The sequence below is a fragment of the Oncorhynchus tshawytscha genome, linkage group LG09 (assembly GCF_018296145.1).
Source record: "Oncorhynchus tshawytscha isolate Ot180627B linkage group LG09, Otsh_v2.0, whole genome shotgun sequence".
NCBI classification, from domain to species: domain Eukaryota; kingdom Metazoa; phylum Chordata; class Actinopteri; order Salmoniformes; family Salmonidae; genus Oncorhynchus; species Oncorhynchus tshawytscha.
The window spans coordinates 27,803,553-27,823,701 of NC_056437.1; the positions used below are offsets into that span (position 1 = coordinate 27,803,553).

The 20,149-nt window shown below is 39.5% G+C and overlaps 1 protein-coding gene across 1 annotated transcript in view; it reads left to right on the plus strand.

Annotated features, from left to right (window-relative positions):
• Nucleotides 1-20,149, plus strand: part of tenm1 (teneurin transmembrane protein 1) — a 225,126-nt gene that overhangs the window by 139,300 nt on the left and 65,677 nt on the right. Inside the window, exons 11-14 of the mRNA XM_042326725.1 lie at nucleotides 454-654; nucleotides 4,310-4,495; nucleotides 5,952-5,978; nucleotides 17,395-17,541. Of these exons, the coding sequence (XP_042182659.1) occupies nucleotides 454-654; nucleotides 4,310-4,495; nucleotides 5,952-5,978; nucleotides 17,395-17,541 (561 nt within the window). The remainder of the gene's footprint in view (nucleotides 1-453; nucleotides 655-4,309; nucleotides 4,496-5,951; nucleotides 5,979-17,394; nucleotides 17,542-20,149) is intronic.

Consider the following 20,149-nt stretch of genomic DNA (forward strand, 5'->3'; position numbering starts at 1 on the left):
AGAGGAAAGGTGTGATGGGGATGTTTTGTGTCTGTACCTACCAATGGAGGAAAGGTGTGACAGGAATGTTTTATGTCAGTACCTACCAATATAGGAAGGTGTGATGGGAATGTTTTGTGGCAGAACCTACCCTACCTACCCATAGAGGAAAGGTGTGATGGGGATGTTTTGTGTCATCACCTACCTGTAGAAGAATGGTATGAATAGGATGTTTTATGTCAGAATCTATCCTTAGAGGAAAGATGTGATGGGGATGTTTCGTGTCAGTGCCTACTCATAGGAGAAAGGAAATCCAGAAGAAACAATTATTCAAACAATATACAGATGTTCAGGGAGGGATGTGAAATATTTACTCTTTCTCTCTCGCTACTCTCTCCTGCTCTCTTTTTCACTCTATCACGCTCCCTCCATCTACCCCCTCTCTCTCTCACTTCCCTTTTTATGCATGGCCAGTGGACTGCCTGGACCCTCAGTGTTCTGGCCATGGTGTTTGTGTGAAGGGGGAGTGCCTTTGTTCTCCGGGGTGGGGAGGCCCAGACTGTGAGAGTCCCCTGCCAGCGTGCCAGGAGCAGTGTTCAGGCCATGGGAACTACCTGCCAGATTCTGGCACCTGTACCTGTGATTCCAGCTGGACAGGCTCCGACTGCTCCACCGGTGAGTACAAGAACCATGACGTACACTACTGTTCAAAAGTTTATGGTCACTTAGAAATGTCCTTGTTTTTTTGTCCATTAAAATAACATCAAATCGATCAGAAATACAGTGTAAACATTGTTTATGTTGTAAAAGACTATTATAGCTGGAAACGGCAGATGTTTAATGGAATATCTCCATAGGCGTACTGAGGCCCATTATCAGCAACCATCACTCCTGGTTCCAATGGCACTTTGTGTTAGCTAATCCAAGTTTATCATTTTAAAGGGCTAATTGATCATTAGAAAACCCAATTATGTTTGCACAGCTGAAAACTGTTGTCCTGATTAAAGAAGCAATGAAACTGGCCTTCTTTAGACTAGTTGAGTATCTGGAGCATCAGCATTTGTGGGTTCGATTACAGGCACAAAATGGCCAGAAACAAATAACTTTCTTCTGAAACTCGTCAGTCTATTCTTGTTCTGAGAAATTAAGGCTATTCCATGCGAGAAATTGCCAAGAAACTGAAGATCTCGTACAACGCTGTTTACTACTCCCTTCACAGAACAGCGCAAACTGTCTCTAACCAGAATAGAGAAACAAGTGGGAGAGCCCGGTGCACAACTGAGCAAGAGGACAGGAGTGATGGAACACAGGAGTGATGGTTGTTGATAATGGGCCTCTGTACGCCTATGTAGATATTCCATTAAAAATCATCTGTTTCCAGCTACAATAGTAATTTACAACATTAACAATGTCTACACTGTATTTCTGATCAATTTGATGTTATTTTAATGGACAAAGAATGTGCTTTTCTTTCAAAAACAAGAACATTTCTAAGTGACCCCAAACTTTTGAATGGTAGTGTACACACAATTTACGTACATGCAGAGTCATATATAGGGATGAATATTACAAATGTCTCTATCTATATACTGTGTGGTTATTCCTACATACAGATACACACCCTTGAATACAGTGCATTCAGACTCTTACCGCACATAAACAATTCACATCCTTAGAAATGGCTGTAGTGACTTGTGAACGGAGTTGGAAAGTCCATTCCCAGACTCTTAGAGGGGAGCCTTTGGAGATTAATCACATCCTTAACCTCCCATAAAAGGTTTAAATGTAGTCAAGCCGCTACTGTTGGTTTCTGTCTGGCTGTGATTTAGATGACGTTTTCTGGACATGACGCTAACTTTTGGTCTTACCTTTGACTGAGTGACACAGACCCTGGCCAATGTGTTTTTCTGCTTGTAATCTGCCAGCTCCTAGCAGAAGCAGAACTTCACACACCCAGCAGTCTATCAGACAACTGAGCAATCATTTCTCTGACATGCTGTGTGTAAATTGGACTACGCACCATGGCTACCATCTAAGCCACTTCTTGTTTCTTTATCAATACTTGCATATCTTTTGGTGGGAGTCATGAAATTGATGCATACTAATGCTAGTTTATAAATTCTTCCTTTTTTAATATGCCTCCTCCAGGGAACAATAATGCCATGGTTAGGATTCATCCCGAGATATGCTCATTTGTACAATTTTAATCTGTTATTTTTAGCATACTGTTGGTGTTATCTGTTCATCAGCTTTTCGTATTTGAATTTAGGTCACCTTTCTGGCTGTTTATACAGAACAAATTAAAGTTATCTTCACTGCACTCACTTGTTAGTACACTGCGACACTTGAAAAAGTAGAAAATGTCTTTGCATTTAATTTCAGTCTGTCTCTTGTTGAATTCGTGGCAAACAGCTCTCTTACTGAAATGTTGAATTCATTTGTTTGAGTCAGAGGACATTGATAATGAGGGTTGCCACCAACGACTATGGTTCTTACTGATAGCAAACAGCGTTGACACAGTGGTTGTAGGAACGTCTCAGAGAAGCTGTGTGAGCCTCGAAGAAAATCATGACAATTCATGTGAAAACATGTGTTTTTGGAATACTTCACGTGATCACATGGTTTCACATATGTAGTTTCATGTTATCACATTCATTTCACATAAGATCATGTGATCCCATGAAAACATGTGTTTTTGGAACACTTCACATGTTCACGTGAAATGCATGCATTTTTCTTTCCATAAGGGAGATGATGCTGGATATTCGTTTGTTTAGTTTGTCATCTTTGTCTGAAAGTTGTTGTTTTTGTTTTGTTCAGCCAGTGATACAGATGTAGATCTCATGTAGCAGCCAGATCACAAAGGAGATCAGATTCTTCAGTAGCCCAGGGCCAGGTTTACAGATTAGCTGCCTGCTGCTATAGCTGCCACACAACACAACAACACACTAACACACACCCTACTGCTGGTGTCCCCGCTTATGGAGAGGGATGGAAACCGTGCCAACGATATTATGGAAGCATCCATCCTTTAGAATATAGGGTGCCTGTCATATACATTTTTCCTCATCTTCATATTATTAATGGTTCTTTTCCTTGAGTCAAGTAGTGCTACATGCCAAGCCTTTATTAAAGTTGGGTGAAAAACCTGAGAGGTGGGCTGCATATTAAGACATTCCTCAAAAGGCAAAGTAATCCCTCATTCTTCATTATTTTTCCTATCAATTGTGTTTTCAGTGATGGCCAAAGGGGAAAACAGCTCATGTGGAGGCTATTTCACTTTCCAATGAATTGAATCTTGGAGCATTGTGGTGCCTCGGTTTCCGTAACCATGAAAGAATTGTGCATTCACTCAACCCACACTTTTTTCCAGCCTTCCAAAGCAAAGTTCAGGTTTTCTATCCAAAAGTGAAAATTGATTTTATGTTCACTCAAGTGTATGTAGAATTACTTGTAATGTTGACTGTGTGTGACTGCACTGACAATTTCATTACTATGGAGTAGACATACTGTAACCTCACTGTAAGACAGTGAATTATATCTATCAATGTGCAGTATTTGGTTTTTAAAACAGAAATATAAAGGCATTGAAGATAATGCCAACATTCAACCGTTATTATTAAATAGTTTTAGATGGAAAACATGTTGAATTCTATTGCAAGCAGATGCATAGAGAAGATGGATTAAATGTCATATGCTTAATGGTAGAAAAATCGAGATTAATAAAATGCAAATTGAGTTGTTATGGCATGATTAAATATGATGTATATTTAAATGGGAATGCCTTTTCCATGTGTGGGGATAAGTGGCCTTTCTGCGCCAGCAGCTCTTTCTTCTCCCTGCTGATTGGCTACTTGCTGATAGGATGGACAGTACTCTCCATATTCTGCTGAAATTATTCATTGAATACCATTAAACCTCTAAAACTTTAAGCATTGAATGTATTATAACTGCACCTGCAGCACTCTACATAGAAAGTATTGCCTGTTCTGTATTATAACAAACATTTTCCAATTCCTATTCAAAATTAAAGTTTCAAATCATGAGTATGTAGAGTAGAGATACCATTAGAATAAAAATGGTAATGGGTTTTCATTATATTCCTTTTTAAAATATTCATTTTTTAGTTATATTAGATGAACTAGCAAGACAAGATGAGTGCAGAAATGAGTCTAGGATCCTGAATTAATTCGTAGGAAATGATCACATGTATTTTGGGAGCAATGATGCAGCTGACCTTTGACATGTCCATCTGGCCGATGTAGTGGTGTACTGTCTGTTGCCAAGTGCAGTAAGACCCCTGCCGGTCTCTCTCTCTGTCCGTGTGCAGAGGTGTGTCCGGTGCCCTGCAGTGCCCACAGTGTGTGTGTGGGAGGGAAGTGCCAGTGTGAGGAGGGCTGGGAGGGGCCAGGCTGTGACCTGCAGGCCTGCCACCCTCGCTGCCAGGAACATGGCCAGTGTAAGAACGGACAGTGTGAGTGCCACCCCGGCTGGGAGGGAGAACACTGCAGCATCGGTGAGTCTCACCCGCGCCCCCCTCGGACTGACACTACCACAGGAGGTTAATACACAGAGCATGTAACGTGACTCTAGTAGCTATTGTTCTGTTTAGGGGCATAGGGGCTGATTTACTGTACCTATGTTTTAACATGTTGTGGCATTGGGACTATAAGGTTCTATATGTTACGCATAGTTCTGAGATATTGAGAATCAACAGTTTTGTAGTGAATTCTTCTTGCATAACCCATTAAGGTCCTCACCGTAACGCTACCTAAAGTGCAGAATATCAAAATCCTGAGACATTTGTAAATCTTTTTTTTTTAGGGGGTGCCATCGCAGATAGAACCTTATGGCTGAGTCCAGATTTAAATTCCGTCTGTATTTGTTTTGTCTTGTGATTGGATTGCAGAAAGAGCCTTATAGCGCTAAGTTCAAATGGGTTTATGCAGATAGAACTTTCTAGTTTTCTTCATCCAAAATGTACTTCGCAGACATATGAAGAACCATCTGAAGATCAATTATATGTGACAAACAAATGTTTGACAAAAATGTCAGAGAGAACGTTATAGTCCCGAGGTCGTAATGTCTTAATCTGGGCCACGCTTTACTAATGTTGGTTTTTTTGTACTAATGAAAGATGTGTGAACCACAGATTTTTGCAGATACAAATCAACGAATATGTAATCCATGTGCGTGCATATCACCACACATGTTAAATACAGTAGCAGTTTAGCAGACCATTCTCAGCCAATCATCCATCTGCTGTATAATATAGACTTGCAGTTGTCAGATGGAACCCATGAGTCCTTCTTGCCTGGTCCTTCACTCAGTCTGCTAGAAGAGAACAGATGAAACACTGGTACCAAACCTTAAGAGGGAGGGTCACATGTTACCATGTGTCTTAGAGCCACTGGCTGGGGTTCAAGTGATGTCAGTGCCCTGCCTGTCAGTTATACAATTTATCCACTTCATTGCCGTTATTTGAGAATGAAATATCAGAGTCACAATGGTTGGTTGCCGCCAGGCAAATTTTCCATCAGCCATGCCCTCCTCCCTAGAGTGGAGGCATTTTTCTTTCTCTTGCAACTGAATAATTTGCTCACCAAGTTCGAAAGCACTCAATTAATGTGGATACACCTTGATAGAACACTGCAGTTTGTCATCTGGGACTAATGGAATTGGGTTTTGCCAAGTGACTGAAAAGCACATTTTGTAAAAGAACCAGAAAACTTCAGAAATGCAAGAAAACACTCCTTTGAAATCCTCCTTCTTGCCTTTAGAGATGGGGAATTGGAGATGGGCTCTGTGTCTCTGTGGATGTGTGAATCAAACCATAAAGCTTAGCTCCTGGCACATTAATAGGCTGTAATTATCTCTTCATGTGCCCTGGTGCTAGCATATATCTTTGAGGCTCAGTAATCTAATCTCAAACACTTTTTTCTTTCTTCCTTTTATCTTCATGTGGTATATAGCGTATTACCTGGATCTCGTTGTTAAAGGTAAGATGCGCTCTCATTCTTTAGGATTGAATTGTTTCATAGCAGCAGGGGTTTTAAAAGGTATTCCTGCACTACCACCAAAGCACATTTATTGAGATGTTAATTAATTCTAAGGAGAAAGTACGATGCCCAAAGCAATGGCAGAACATTCACTATATTCAATTTATGTAAGATAGAATATAACAAAATACAGTCCCCTATGTATTTACTTGGACAGTGAAGTTAAAACTTTTAATTTGGCTCTATACTAGAATTTTGTGTTTAAGGTCAAATGTACAGAATGTAACCTTTTATTTGAGGGTATTTTGAGAATATCTATTTTACCGTTTATAAATTAAAGCACTTTATGTATGTAGTCCCCCCATTTAATGATGTCATAACTATTAGGACAAATTCACTTATAGTGTATAAATGTACTAAGACGTTTATTATTTGGTCCCATATTCCTAGCATGCCATGACTACGTCAAGCTTGTGACTACACACTTCTTTCATGCATTTGCAGTTTGGGTTGTGTTTTAGATTATGTGGTGCCAATAGAAATTAATGGTAAATACTGTGTGGTTCCATTTTAGGGTCACTTTTATTGTAAATAAGAATATAATATGTTTCTGAACACTTCATTAATGTGGATGCTACCATGGTTACGGATATTCATGAATGAATCGTGAATAATGATGAGTTAGAAAGTTAGAGGCATAAATATCATACCCCCCAAAAATGCTAACCTCCCTTGTTACTGGTAATAGTGAGAGGTTAGCATGTTTTGGTGGCTTGATCTTCAACCCTAGTAGTCCCGAGACACCAGCAAAAATGGTATTTTCATTTATCTGACTTTTATTTACCTGCATGTCCAGCCCTTATATTTAGGCTCACAATGAAGTGTTTTACCATTTTATTTTTAGGACAATTTGACATAAACAGTTGCATTCATTAGTTTTATTGACAACAAAAAAAGTCTTCCAGAGCAAAAACATGACAAAAATGAATTGATATGAATGCTGTAAAAACAGAAATGGTTTGCTTAGTGGGATATGTATATCCAACTAGTCAATGACAACTGTGTAGAATTTGTGACAGCGACTATGTGAGCTTATTACAGTATTATAGACACCTTGTCCTGGGACTTCCTATGATCTTCTACGTAAATTAACCCCTTACCTTCTAACAACTCGGCTCAAAGTTCTGTACCCAATCTTCAAGGAGAATAGATTAAAAGGGCAGCATGTAGCTCTCGTAGACGATAAACTGTATATTGCTAGCCATAGTAGGGATTGAAATAATATTTGTTTTTTAAAGTAGAAAAGCAATCAAATTAAACAATTGTTAAATTAACTACAACTACTCTATAGCATTCAAGATAGGGAATGTTGTAAAATAATTATTTAACTATTTTAGAAATGGATAAGACGGCATCTGATGTATTTATTTGTTTATTGTCCTGTCCCCAACCCTATACCCTAGACACCCACCTGAGCGACCCATACACTAAAGAGAAGTCCTTATCTGTTTTATGGGCTTACTGTAAGTTGCCTATATGCAGCCAAAACAGAAAAAGGAATGTGGACAACGACCTACTGGAGCAGCACAGAGCCCTCAAGATTTTAAGCCTGCCTGGCAGGGTTGGTCCTACAAAGCCAGAGCCCCCTGATGGCAGAGCATAATATACAAGGAAATTATCAAAGCTACTAATGAGAACCTTGACGACCTTGTACCTAGCTGGTAGTGATTCCGGTGGGGTACCTCCACCCTGGCAGTGGCTGTGCTGGTTACACTGGCTGCAGTAACCAATGGGGAGGGGGTCACACTCGGACAACAGGGGGCATATTATTTTGACCATGGTGGCACAGAGATGCTTGGGGAAATGGTCACAACAGGGGAACAGTGTGAGTGTGTTTCAAGGGAAGGGGGTGTATCTGATCTCCATCACCTAGAACTTGACAATGGTTAATCAAATCTCCCAATTTTTGCAAATTGTGGTCAATGTCAGTACTTTTTAATGGTATATTTCCAAACATGCAGTACCAGTCAAAAGTTTGGACACACCTACTCATTCAAGGGTTTTTCTTTATTTTTACTATTTCCTACATTGTATAATAATAGTAAATACATCAAATAACACATATGGAATCATGTAGAAAGCAAAAAAGTGTGAAACAAATTTAAAAAATGTAGGTTCTTCAAAGTAGCCATCCTTTGCATTGATGACAGGTTTGGACACTCTTGGCATTCCCTCAACCAGCTTTATGAGGTAGTCACCTGGAATGCATTTCAATTAACAGGTTTGCCTTGTTCAAAGTTAATTTGTGGGATTTCTTTCCTTTGTAATGCTTTACACTTCGAACACACCGACTGCGTCACTGCGTTTTGATAAACCAGAAGTACATTCAGAAAGTAGCTAAATGTGAATGTTGAATTTTGTTGCACACATATCCAGTAAAGAAAATGTGGGATAACATAATAAAAACAGTTTGACTGGAGAATTTCTTTTTAAAAATGTATTCATTTATTTACCAAGTATATTATTTATTCGATGACATCCACAAATGAATTGTGAGAGCCTATAATATAATTTCGCAAAATGCAATAATAAATAGTCAAGATAGCAGAGTAGGCTCTCTCAACAATGAGACCAACGTTGAGGAAGCTGGTCTTGATCGCGCTGTTGGGCTGGGACCAGCCCCGCCGAAAGCACTGGTCTGTGTGGGTCCAGAGATGGTTAGAGTCCCGAAAGCAGGCAGGGGAGTTCCACTGTCTCATTCAAGAGCTTCGACTGTTGGGAGAGGAATTCCGAAGTTACTTTTGTCTGGACTGAAGCCAGTTCAATCACCTGCTCCAGATGGTTGGAGCCAGGATCGCCAGGATGGATATCAACTACCTGGAGTCCATCAGCCCAGTTGAACGCCTGGCGATTTGTCTCCGGTAAGCTAAATTCTAGTACATTTTTAAAGCCTTTGATACCATAATTGACTGATATTTGATACATTTTTTATGTGCAACCTAGCTAGCTAAAGGGCTCTGTAGTTAATAGTCCCTATTTGACATCAGATGTACTTTTACAGAATGTTCATTAGGACTATAACTTTTCCCAAAGTTGGTTTATAATCCTCTTTAAATTATGCAATGTTACCAAATGAAAAGAAAGTTGAGGTGCATTCTGCCCTGATGAAGGTAGGCTAGTCTTCTCCAGGACCCATTGTTATTCAAGACAGTTACAGTCATTCATTACATTCTTATTGGACTCACATACACTCTTAGAAAAAAAGGTTCCTTAAGTTTTCCCCATAGGATAACACTTTTTGGTTCCAGGTATAACCCTTTGGGGAAAAGGTTATACATGGAATCCCATAGAGTTCTACTTGGAACTAAAAGAGTTCTACCTGGAACCAAAAAGAGTTCTTCAAAGGGTTCCCCTATGGGGACAGCCGGAGAACCCTTTTAAGTAGATAGTACCATTCTTTCTAAGAGTAGAGTTGGCCTGGGCTACAGTTTATTGATATAGTCATAGACTGAATTGTACTGTTTCAAGGCATTGTTAATGATGGTTGATGAGTATTACAATATAATTAGTAGAACATAATAAACAGTAAAATGTGGGTGGAATTGAAGTTACACACAACATTGATCATTATTTTGAATTATATTTCAGATTCTTGGTGACAGGGGAGACCTACAGGATCATCGGATTCAGCTTCCGAGTTGGATGGTCCACGGTGGTAGACATTGTCCCCTCTGTGGCACAAGCCATTTTGGACTGTCTGGTTGGTGAATACATGCCAGTCCCCAAGGAGGAAGACTAGAGGGCCATCGTTGCCGAGTTCCTGGAGAGATGGAAATTGACGGGAAACATATAGTAATCCAGGCTCCACCGTGCTCGGGTTCACAATTCTCCAACTACAAGGGTACATATTAATTTCTACTCTTGGCTGGAGTAGATGCCATCTACTGTTTCCGTGTTGTCGATGTTGGTGCTTAGGGCAAGGGAAGTGATGGCGGGACCTTCTGGGACTCTGCCTTCTTCCAGGCACTTCAGGATGGCACCCTGGAGATTCCACCACCTGCATCACTTCCTGGGGCTGAAGACCTGGGACTTGTTCCCCACGTCTTCATCAGCGACAAGGCCTTCCCTTTAAGACCCAACCTCATGAGGCCTACGTTGGACACCAGCTGCCATTGCCAAAGCCTGTAAGGATCTTTAACAAATGACTGTCCAGGGCAAGTTTAGTTGTTGAATGTGCCTTTGGGATTCTGGCAGCCCGGTGGAGAATGTATCAGAGAGTGCTTGGTCTCAGCCCCTCAAATGTCGATGCCTGCGTGAAGGCCACATGTGTTCTCCACAACTACCTGCGGAGGTCATTCCAGGAGCCGCTCCGGGTGGAGATGGGCACGCCAAATGGTCACCTACCTGATGTCACCAGGGCAGGTGCCAACAACGCCCCCAGACAGGCACTCCAGGTGAGGGAGAAGCTGACCACTTTCTTCTCATCGCCAGCAGGTGAAGTCCCATGTCAGCAGCGTGGAGTGAAACAGCTCTTTTAAGAGCCTCCTAACACCAAGGTTATTTTAAGAACCATCCACCATTGTCCATAAAATAGCATTTTTTTCCCCAGATTATTTTATGTATCATTGTCTCTCTTCATTTGGAAGTTAAATTTAAGTGAAATTTGGGAGTAAAGACCATACCTTAACCCCTTCCCTCTCCCATTAACATCAGTATTATACACACCTGGCATGGTACATCAGGTGAACAGAAGCACTAATTAAAGTTATATGACATACAGTTAGTATGATAACAAAAGGAATGGGTAACCTAGGGTCCATACAAATAGTACAGTTTACCACCATGTTCACTGGCCTGACAAAATACAGGTGGAAAAGAAACGAATTAGGAAGAGAATGTGTTTTTACTTTCATCTTCTCTTAGATCTGCAAAGGTATAGGGAAGAAATATGCAGATTAAGTCTAAATGAGATATTAATAAACAAATGAAACAACTGACTATGAAAACATTATAATTTAATAAGTATTCAAGTACAGGAAAGAACATGACAGGTATGTGTGTAAAATAAAAAAAATGATTGAAAGAGGTGTGTGTGTGTACGTGCGTGTAAAAATAAGAAAATGAATGTGTAACCTGTAATCTGTAAGAGAACAACAAGAGCATGTATTTTTGGCACAATTGCAGACAGACACAGGGACTACTTATAAAGCCTAGACGTAGTTGGAGAACTTCAGACATGGCAATAAAGAGAGAGAGAGCAGGGCGCTTGGAGATCTGAGGTACAGAGAGGAGTGGAGGAGAGGTGTGTGTGTGTCTCTGTCTCTGAAAAAAATAAAATAATGTGTAGCCATAACACAGCTAAACAAACAAATGGCCCCTGGATGTCATGGACCAGTCGATCACAAAAAGTTTCAACACCCTGTTTTTCAAGTGGTTTTAAATTAAATACATACAGTGGGGCAAAAAAGTATTTAGTCAGCCACCAATTGTGCAAGTTCTCCCACTTAAAAAGATGAGAGAGGCCTGTAATTTTCATCATAGGTACACTTCAACGATGACAGACAAAATGAGAAAACAAATCCAGAAAATCACATTGTAGGATTTTTTATGAATTTATTTGCAAATTATGGTGGAAAATAAGTATTTGGTCAATAACAAAAGTTTATCTCAATACTTTGTTATATACCCTTTGTTGGCAATGACAGAGGTCAAACGTTTTCTGTAAGTCTTCACAAGGTTTTCACACACTGTTGCTGGTATTTTGGCACATTCCTCCATGCAGATCTCCTGGGGTACAGTAGTATCTACCATTTCTATTACTATTCATCTGACATACACACTCACACACTTTCAAACATGATTATTTGGGCAAGTTATCAGGGGTAGTAACTAGCATCATTTTTATTACTATTTTGTCACACACACACACACACACACACACACACACACACACACACACACACACACACACACACACACACACACACACACACACACACACACACACACACAGCTCATTGGCTAGGTTAGCAAGCTAGGTTAGCTAGCTAGCTCACTAGCCACGTCTAGCACAAGCTCACTACTAAACTGACCTGGCAATCCTACTATTGTGGACACTTGTCCCCAAGCAGCATGTTTTGTGTTCATGTCCCTGTAGCTGTCAGCAGTTGTGTCAAAAAGACACGGTTTTGAGGATACTGTGAAAATGATCATCTCCTCCATGTGTCCAACCGCATGCAACCATCTGCAAAAGATACCTGCATCAGTATAGTTGCCTAGCTGCGCAAAATGTTATGCAGCAGTGATGCAATGACACAGTTGGTGTGTTCGACGCGTTAGAGCCAATCAGTTAGTTGTGTTGTGACAAGGTAGGGGTGGTATACAGAAGATAGCCCTATTTGGTAAAGACCAAGTCCATATTATGGCAAGAACACCTCAAATAACAGTCTATCATTACTTTAAGACATGAAGGTCAGTCAATCCGGAAAATTTCAAAAACTTTGAACGTTTTTTCAAATGCAGTCGCAAAAACCATCAAGCTGTATGATGAAACTGTCTCTCATGATGATTGCCACAGGAAAGGAAGACCCAGAGTTACCTCCCCTGCAGAGGATAAGTTCATTAAAGTTACCAGCCTCAGAAATTACAGCCCAAATAAATGCTTCACAGAGTTCAAGTAACAGACACATCACAACATTAACTGTTAATGAATCAGGCCTTCATGGTCAAATTGCTGCAAAGAAACCCCTACTAAAGGACACCAATAAGAAGAAGCGATTTGCTTGGGCCAAGAAACATGAGCAATGGACATTAGACTGGTGGAAATCTGTCTTTGGCCTGATGAGTCCAAATTTTTGATTTTTGGTTCCAATCTCTGTGTCTGTGTGAGATGCAGAGTAGGTGAACAGATTATCTCTGCATGTGTGGTTCCCACCGTGAAGCATGGAGGAGGAGGTGTGATGGTGTGGAGGTGCATTGCTAGTGACACTGTCTGTGATTTATTTAGAATGGCTACCACAGCATTCTGCATCGATACACCATCCCATCTGGTTTGCGCTTAGTGGGACTATCATTTGTTTTTCAAAAGGACAATGACCCAACACACCTTCAGGGTGTATAAGGGCTATTTGACCAAGAAGGAGAGTGATTGGGTGCTGCATCAGATGTCCTGGCCTCCACAATCACCCGACCTCAACCCAATTGAGTAGGTTTGGGATGAGTTGGACTGCAGAGTGAATGAAAAGCAGCCAATAAGTGCTCAGAATATGTGGGAACTCCTTCAAGACTGTTAGAAAAGCATTCCAGGTGAAGCTGGCTGAGAGAATGCCAAGAGTGTGCAAAGCTGTCATCAAGGCAAAAGGTGGCTACTAATCTCAAATATAAAATATTTTGGTTACTACATGATTCCGTATGTGTTATTTATTCTACAACATAGAAAATTGTACAAATAAAGAAAAACCCTTGAATGAGTAGATGTGTCCAAACTTTTGACTGGTACTCTATATTATGTAAATAGATTTGAAACGTGTATCTCATTATGGTAATTGGTGAAATAAGTATAACCAGTTTGTAATGGTTTAGCAGATAATAAGAAAAGATTAACTATATTGACCTGGCTTAAAGAGAAGGATTATAATATCTATTGTTTACAGGAAACTCATTCAACAATTTTAGATGAAGTTGTGCGGAAAAGGAGGGGGGGGTCGAAATTGGGCGGGGGGGTGCGAAATTTGCTTCTCCCATGGGCAAAGAAACAAAAAGGGGTGATGATATTAATTAACAGTAATTTTGATCCTAATGTGCAAATTTTACAAACAGATCCGCAAGGTGGATGGATTATATTAAATATGTTATTGGATATGGCTCATTAACCTTTACGGACCAATAATGATGATCCACATTTCTTTGAAAATACATATACTGAATTATCAACCCTACAAGTAATACAAGACTCTATTATTATGGTGGGAGATTATAATACTGTTTTAAATACCCCAATGGACTGTAAAGGAAATCACACTACAAACTATCACCCTCATGCTCTTAAGGAAATCGCGAATGTCATGGATATATTGGAACTAGTGGATATATGGAGGCTTAAATATCCTGACCTAGTGAGATATACATGGCGGAGGCTCAATCAAGCTAGTCGTCTTGACTACTTTCTTGTGGCATTCTCGTTAGCACCAAAAGTTTAAAAAGTGTTGATAGGTGACAGAATGCGGTCGGACCATCAGATAATTGGCATATACATTACTCTAACTGAATTCAATCAAAGCCTATTGGATGATAACTTGTTTTTAACTAGGAAAGAGGTATTTATAATTGAATTTTTCCAACATAACATAGGTACAACAGATCCCCTTGCAAAGTACTTTAAGCATATGTTTTTGTTTCTGTCTCCTCCATCTCCTCTAACCGAAGCTAATTGTATGGATTTTTTTATTAATAATGTAAAACAAACAGCTGTACAGAAAGACTCATGTGAAGGCGAAATTACAGAGGAGGTACTTCTTGATTTAATTAAAGCCTTTAAGTCCGGGAAAATTGGGCTGGATGGCATACCAGTTATGATTTACAAAACTTGTTTAGATATACTCAGAGGACCGTTATTAGCATGTTTTATCCACTCCTATGTAAATGGTAGATTATCAGACACTCAACAAGAAGGTCTGATTTCATTATTCCTGAAACAGGATATTGGTAAATATTGGAGGCCCCTTACACTTCAGTGTTGTGACGTAAAAATTCTAGCAAGATGTATAGCGCATAGAATTTAAAAGGTACAGTATTGTCAGATATTATTCATTCTAATCAGACAGGTTTTTTACATGGACGATACTTTGGAGATAATATTAGACAAGTACTGGAAACAATAGAACACTATGAAAAATCTGGGAAGCCAGTCCTGCTATTCATACAGTAGCTGACTTTGAAAAGGCTTTTGATAAAGTACGACTGGAGTTTATATATAAATGCCTGGAACATTTGGAGAATCTCTTATAAAATGGGTTAAAGTCATGTATAGTAACCCTACTGTAGGTGTAAAATATGAAATAATTGCTACTCAGAAAGTTGTCAAGAGGAGTAAAACAAGGTTGTACACTTTCGGCATATCTATTTATTATGGCCATCGAAATGTTATCTATTAAAATCAGATCCAACAATAATATCAAGGGATTAGAAATCCAGGGCTTAAAAACAAAGATGTCATTGTACGCTGATGATTCATGTTTTATTTTAAATCCACAATTTAGATCCCTGCACAGTTTCATAAAATATCTAGATACTTTTTCTAACCTCTCTGGATTACAACCAAATTATGATAAATATACTATATTGCATATTGGATCATTGGAACTTTTACATTTGGAACTTTTACACTACCGTGTAGTTTACCAATAAAATGGTCTGATGGTTATGTGGAGATACTCGGTATACATATCCCAAAATAAATAAATGATCTCACTCCAAAACATTTTTATAGAAAGTTAGCAAAAATAGATAAGATCCTGCTACCATGGAAAGAAAAATGCCTGTCTATTTGTAGAAAAAGAACCCTGATTAACTCTTTAATCTTATTCCAGTTTACCTATTTGCTTATGGTCTTGCCTATACCTAGCTAACAGTCATTTAAATTATATGAGAAAAAATATTCCATTTTATTTGGAACGGCAAGCCGGACAAAATTAAACGAGCCTATTTATAAAATAAATATGAATTCGGAGGGCAGAAATGATGAAATATTAAAGATTTAGACCTTTCACTAAAGGCTTCAAAACAACGCCAGATTCGAACCAATAGAATGTTATATATATGGGGGATACAACCTTCCCAGCTCTGCAGATTTTGCTGCAAAGAAACAGAATCATTAGATCATTTGTTTTGGTACTGCCCATTATGTAGCTTGTTTTTAGTCACAGGTTCAGGAATGGCTGAAGAATTGCAACATTTCTCTGGAGCTAACTCTGCAGATAGAACTGCTGGGTGATCTGAAAAGTCATAGTCAATCGATCAATAATATAATGATACTTTTAGGAAACATGTTAATTTTTAATTTATAATCTGTAGAAATGATGAGAATAGAAAGGTTCAGAACTTTTGTGAATCATCACAGCACAGTTGAAAACTATATGGCAAATAGATATCCAATATGGATGGTGTTAAGAGATAGATGGGAGGGTTTGAATGGAGCTGAAGGTTGGGAATAATAACAGCTAATAATAACAAGATAACTGTGAAACGTATATAGGTTCAGAACTTTTGTCAAAGAAATAGATGGGAGGTTGAGGTTAGGGGAAGGACATGAGTAAAAACATACAAAATATAAAATAGAACTATTGTAAAATAGACTGTGCCCATAAAATGTATATAGTATGTATAAGCTGGAAGTAGAAGCCTAAGCGTTGTTGTTCACTAATTTGGAAGTGATGCAGACAATTACATTGATGGAAGCTACAATCTATCAGCAATATTTAAGCTGACCTAACCCAAAAAAAAAAAAGACTTGAGAGTCTCAGCTTTTTATAGATATATTTTTAAAGTTTGAATCTCAAACCATTCTGACTCTACAGACGTTTTTGTGAAAAGAAAGACAGCCCAGGCCCCTTCGGGATCCTCCCTTGTCTCACACACCACCCTAGCTCAGCCCCCGTTAATCACACAGACGAATGGTTGGTACCAACGTATGCAGAATAAATATTCAAATCTACGGGTGTAACCAGAAGTCAGTAGCTCAAACACACAATGTTTAAGAGGGGTTAGAAGTTCAAAATCGCACTTGCACAACGGTGGGATTCCCTGGGTTGAGGATCTATAACTTTCTAACTCATCATTATTCACGATTCATTCATGATTATCTGTAATCATGGTATGTAGTGTTCAGAAACACTTCTATTCTTATTTACAATAAAGTGACAACACACGTTATTTACTATACATTTTTATTGGGCACTACACAATATGAAACACAATCAAAACAAACTGCAAATGCATGCAAAAGGTTTGTAGAGTCACACGCTTAAGTCACAAGTGAATTTGTCCAAATACTTGACACCTTCAAATTGAGGGACTGAATACATAAAGTGCATGTATTTCTAAACGATAAAACAGATATTTTTGAAAATACCCTCAAATAAAAGGTGACATTCTGTACTGTCGCCTCATAAAACATTTGATCTCAAATCCAAAATTCTGGGGAGTAGAGACAAATTAAAAGTTTTAGCTTCACTGTCAAAATAAATACACAGGGGAGTGTATGTAGCAAATGTTCTCGAATGGCCAGACATCTGGATTTTATGTAAATTAAAAGAGAGCAGCATCTGTCCCTATCTCCTTAATCATGAGGAATGACCCGTTGTTTCTGGCAATGTTCTGATACACAGACTGTCTGTCTTCTCTCCCTTTCTCCATCCAGACGGCTGTCCAGGCCTGTGCAATGGCCACGGTCGCTGCACCCTGGAACAGAGCGGGTGGCACTGTGTTTGCCAGGCGGGCTGGAGCGGCATGGGATGCAATGTCGTCATGGAGACAGAGTGTGATGACAACACTGACAACGACAGAGGTAAGGTCCCTGTGGATGGTGGCCTGTCTGTGACTCAATAATGATTAATGACTTGACCTCCAGTGCCGGTGAAGGTCAGGATGAGGAAATATTTAGGACTCCACTTCTCCTTCCCTCCATCTGAGCCAACGAGCCTTTTCATTTTCCTTTTTGTTTTCCTTTTGTTAGATTCTCGCTACAATAGTTGCCATGGCTCTCAGACCAAGGGGACCTCTAGGTTTTCTCTCAGTAATTTGCTGATGGTGTGCTGCCTGTTGCTTGGCTCCGCTGAGGATTAATTCTTGAGCATAGCCCCTAGTGTTCCAGTGAACAGGGAACCAGATATGAGGCTTTGGAGCTCGGGTTCAATGCCCGTGTCTTTGAGGGAAACGTAAAAGATGGAGAAAAAGGCCATTTGTAAAAGCAAGGGGTAACCTAGTTGTTCACTGACTTACATGACATGTTATTGTTGTTTCAAAGTTAAAAAAGAGAAAGTCAAGTTTACAATTATGTAATATGAAGTGTAAAACATGGTTGCGTAATGTAGTAATTACTGTAGTTTGGTAAAAAATACAAATTGTGATTGACAGGTTACAAAACATACTGCTTCTGTTTAGGCACCATGTCTCATCGAGTGCATGAGTCAGCTTCTTAATTGAAATGTCCCTCTGTATATGAGGTGTACATTGGCTACACTAGACTGCATCTAGTTCTTTTGTATGTGGCAAAGGAGATAAAAGCATAATACAGTTGCTGTACAGTCAAGCTACCATCTGGAAACAGGGATGTGGTTGGAGCGTGAACTCCTTTTTCTTATGAGTTTATGATGATACAACATGAGGTGTAATATGTATAAATGAAGAGTCATTATGAGATCATTTAAAGTGACAGGCTCCAAAATATACTGATTCTGTTTGAGCACTATGTCTCATCCAATTCCACTACATGGGTCAGATGTTTAATTAAAATGTACATCTTTATATAAGGTGTAAATTAGCTACATTAGACTTCATCTAGTTCCTTTAAACATGCAGACAGGAGGCTGCGTTTACACAGGCAGCCCAATTCTGATCTTTTTTCGAGTAATTGTTCTTTTCAACAATCAGATCAGCTCTGAAAAAATATTAGATGTGAAAAGAGCTGATGTGATTGGTCAAAAGAGCAATTCGTGGAAAAAAGATCAGAATTGGGCTGCCAGTTAAAACATAGCCAAAGTGTCAGAGAAGGTAAGAGCATAATATTGTGCACAGTCTCTACAGTCTAGCTAGTGTCTGAAAAACAGGGAGATGTGGATTTGAGCGTGAATTCTTTTACCTCACCCACTCCTCAGGGTTTCCCGGCTCTGGCTGCTTTTACCATTACCTCTTACCTTGACAGTGTTAAGTCAGATCCTAGGAAGCTTCTAGATTGAAGCAAAACAGCTTCTTCACTTCATCAAGTCTTCATTCTTTGCTAATTTTCTAAGTTTCTTTAGCCGTGTTAGTGTGCGTTCCACTGTGTGTGCCTGTGCGTGTGATAAGGCAGGCATGTGCAGCGTGATGTTAGTGTATCTTTGTTTTGTTTGTGTTGATCCTAAATCATGCACTGTATTTTCTTTCCTCACCCAATACTATAGAAAATAAAATCACGTTCAGTTCAGTGATGTGCGGCAGCCTGGGCAGTAAACGTTCACTCTGTCATTCTACAACCTAATTGAGTGCTATTCACGGCAGCTATGACTCTCCCTTCAAAGATGATACCTCCGCATTGTGTGTGAGTTCTTATGACTGATGGGAATCTTGGATGATGTACATTCATTTTGGCCCTCCTTTGATGTAGAGGGAAATTGTAGGAGGCTCAAATTGGCCCGACACTCCAACAAAGGAGGAGGAAATAATCACCCCATGCCAATTACTTTCTCAAGCCAATATATATACATCACAACCCCAGAACATATTCCTATTTTCATCTCATCTCAACTCCATTAGAAATGCCATTTATATTCCAAGTGAGGCCTCAATGGAGGCATTGTTTGAAAAAACTAAATGGCAAATGATCACCTGAAAAAGAGCAGTGATTAAGAGAAAAGATAATGACTTTTCCAACCAGCTGTAAATGAGTTGCTATAACCACAAATTAACATCCAGCCTTCATTATGAACATGGTGGCTGTGCACTGCTGATGCACTATGCTTTGTTTTACTTTTGCAGCTGTGGAGTACATTAATTATACAACAATAGATCCAGAACACGGACAGCAATTCTCCCCCAAATAAATGTTTTCTTCATTATTTCATTGCATTGTTTATTTGTTGATTATCTAAGTATTGTTTATGGCTGAGCACCAGGCCTCGAATTTCCCAGGGGCCATGACTGTCGCTTCCCCCTTGTGTGGCTGTAATGCCCCCTAAATAAATCCATGCCCCGTGGCCGTTGTGCCCTTGGGCTGAATATAATCATTATAATTCCCTTCTCCCTGCTGCCAATCGCCATGCTCCGAATCACCTCTCACTCACTTGGCTCTCTCGGATATCGTCACGTGATCGTATCCTTCTCACAGGCATCGCAGCTACGAAGTAGGCTACAAGTGAAGACTGACACAGAGGGAATGTTGCGGCTTTCATATTGAAGATGTTAGAAGAACTGTCCAC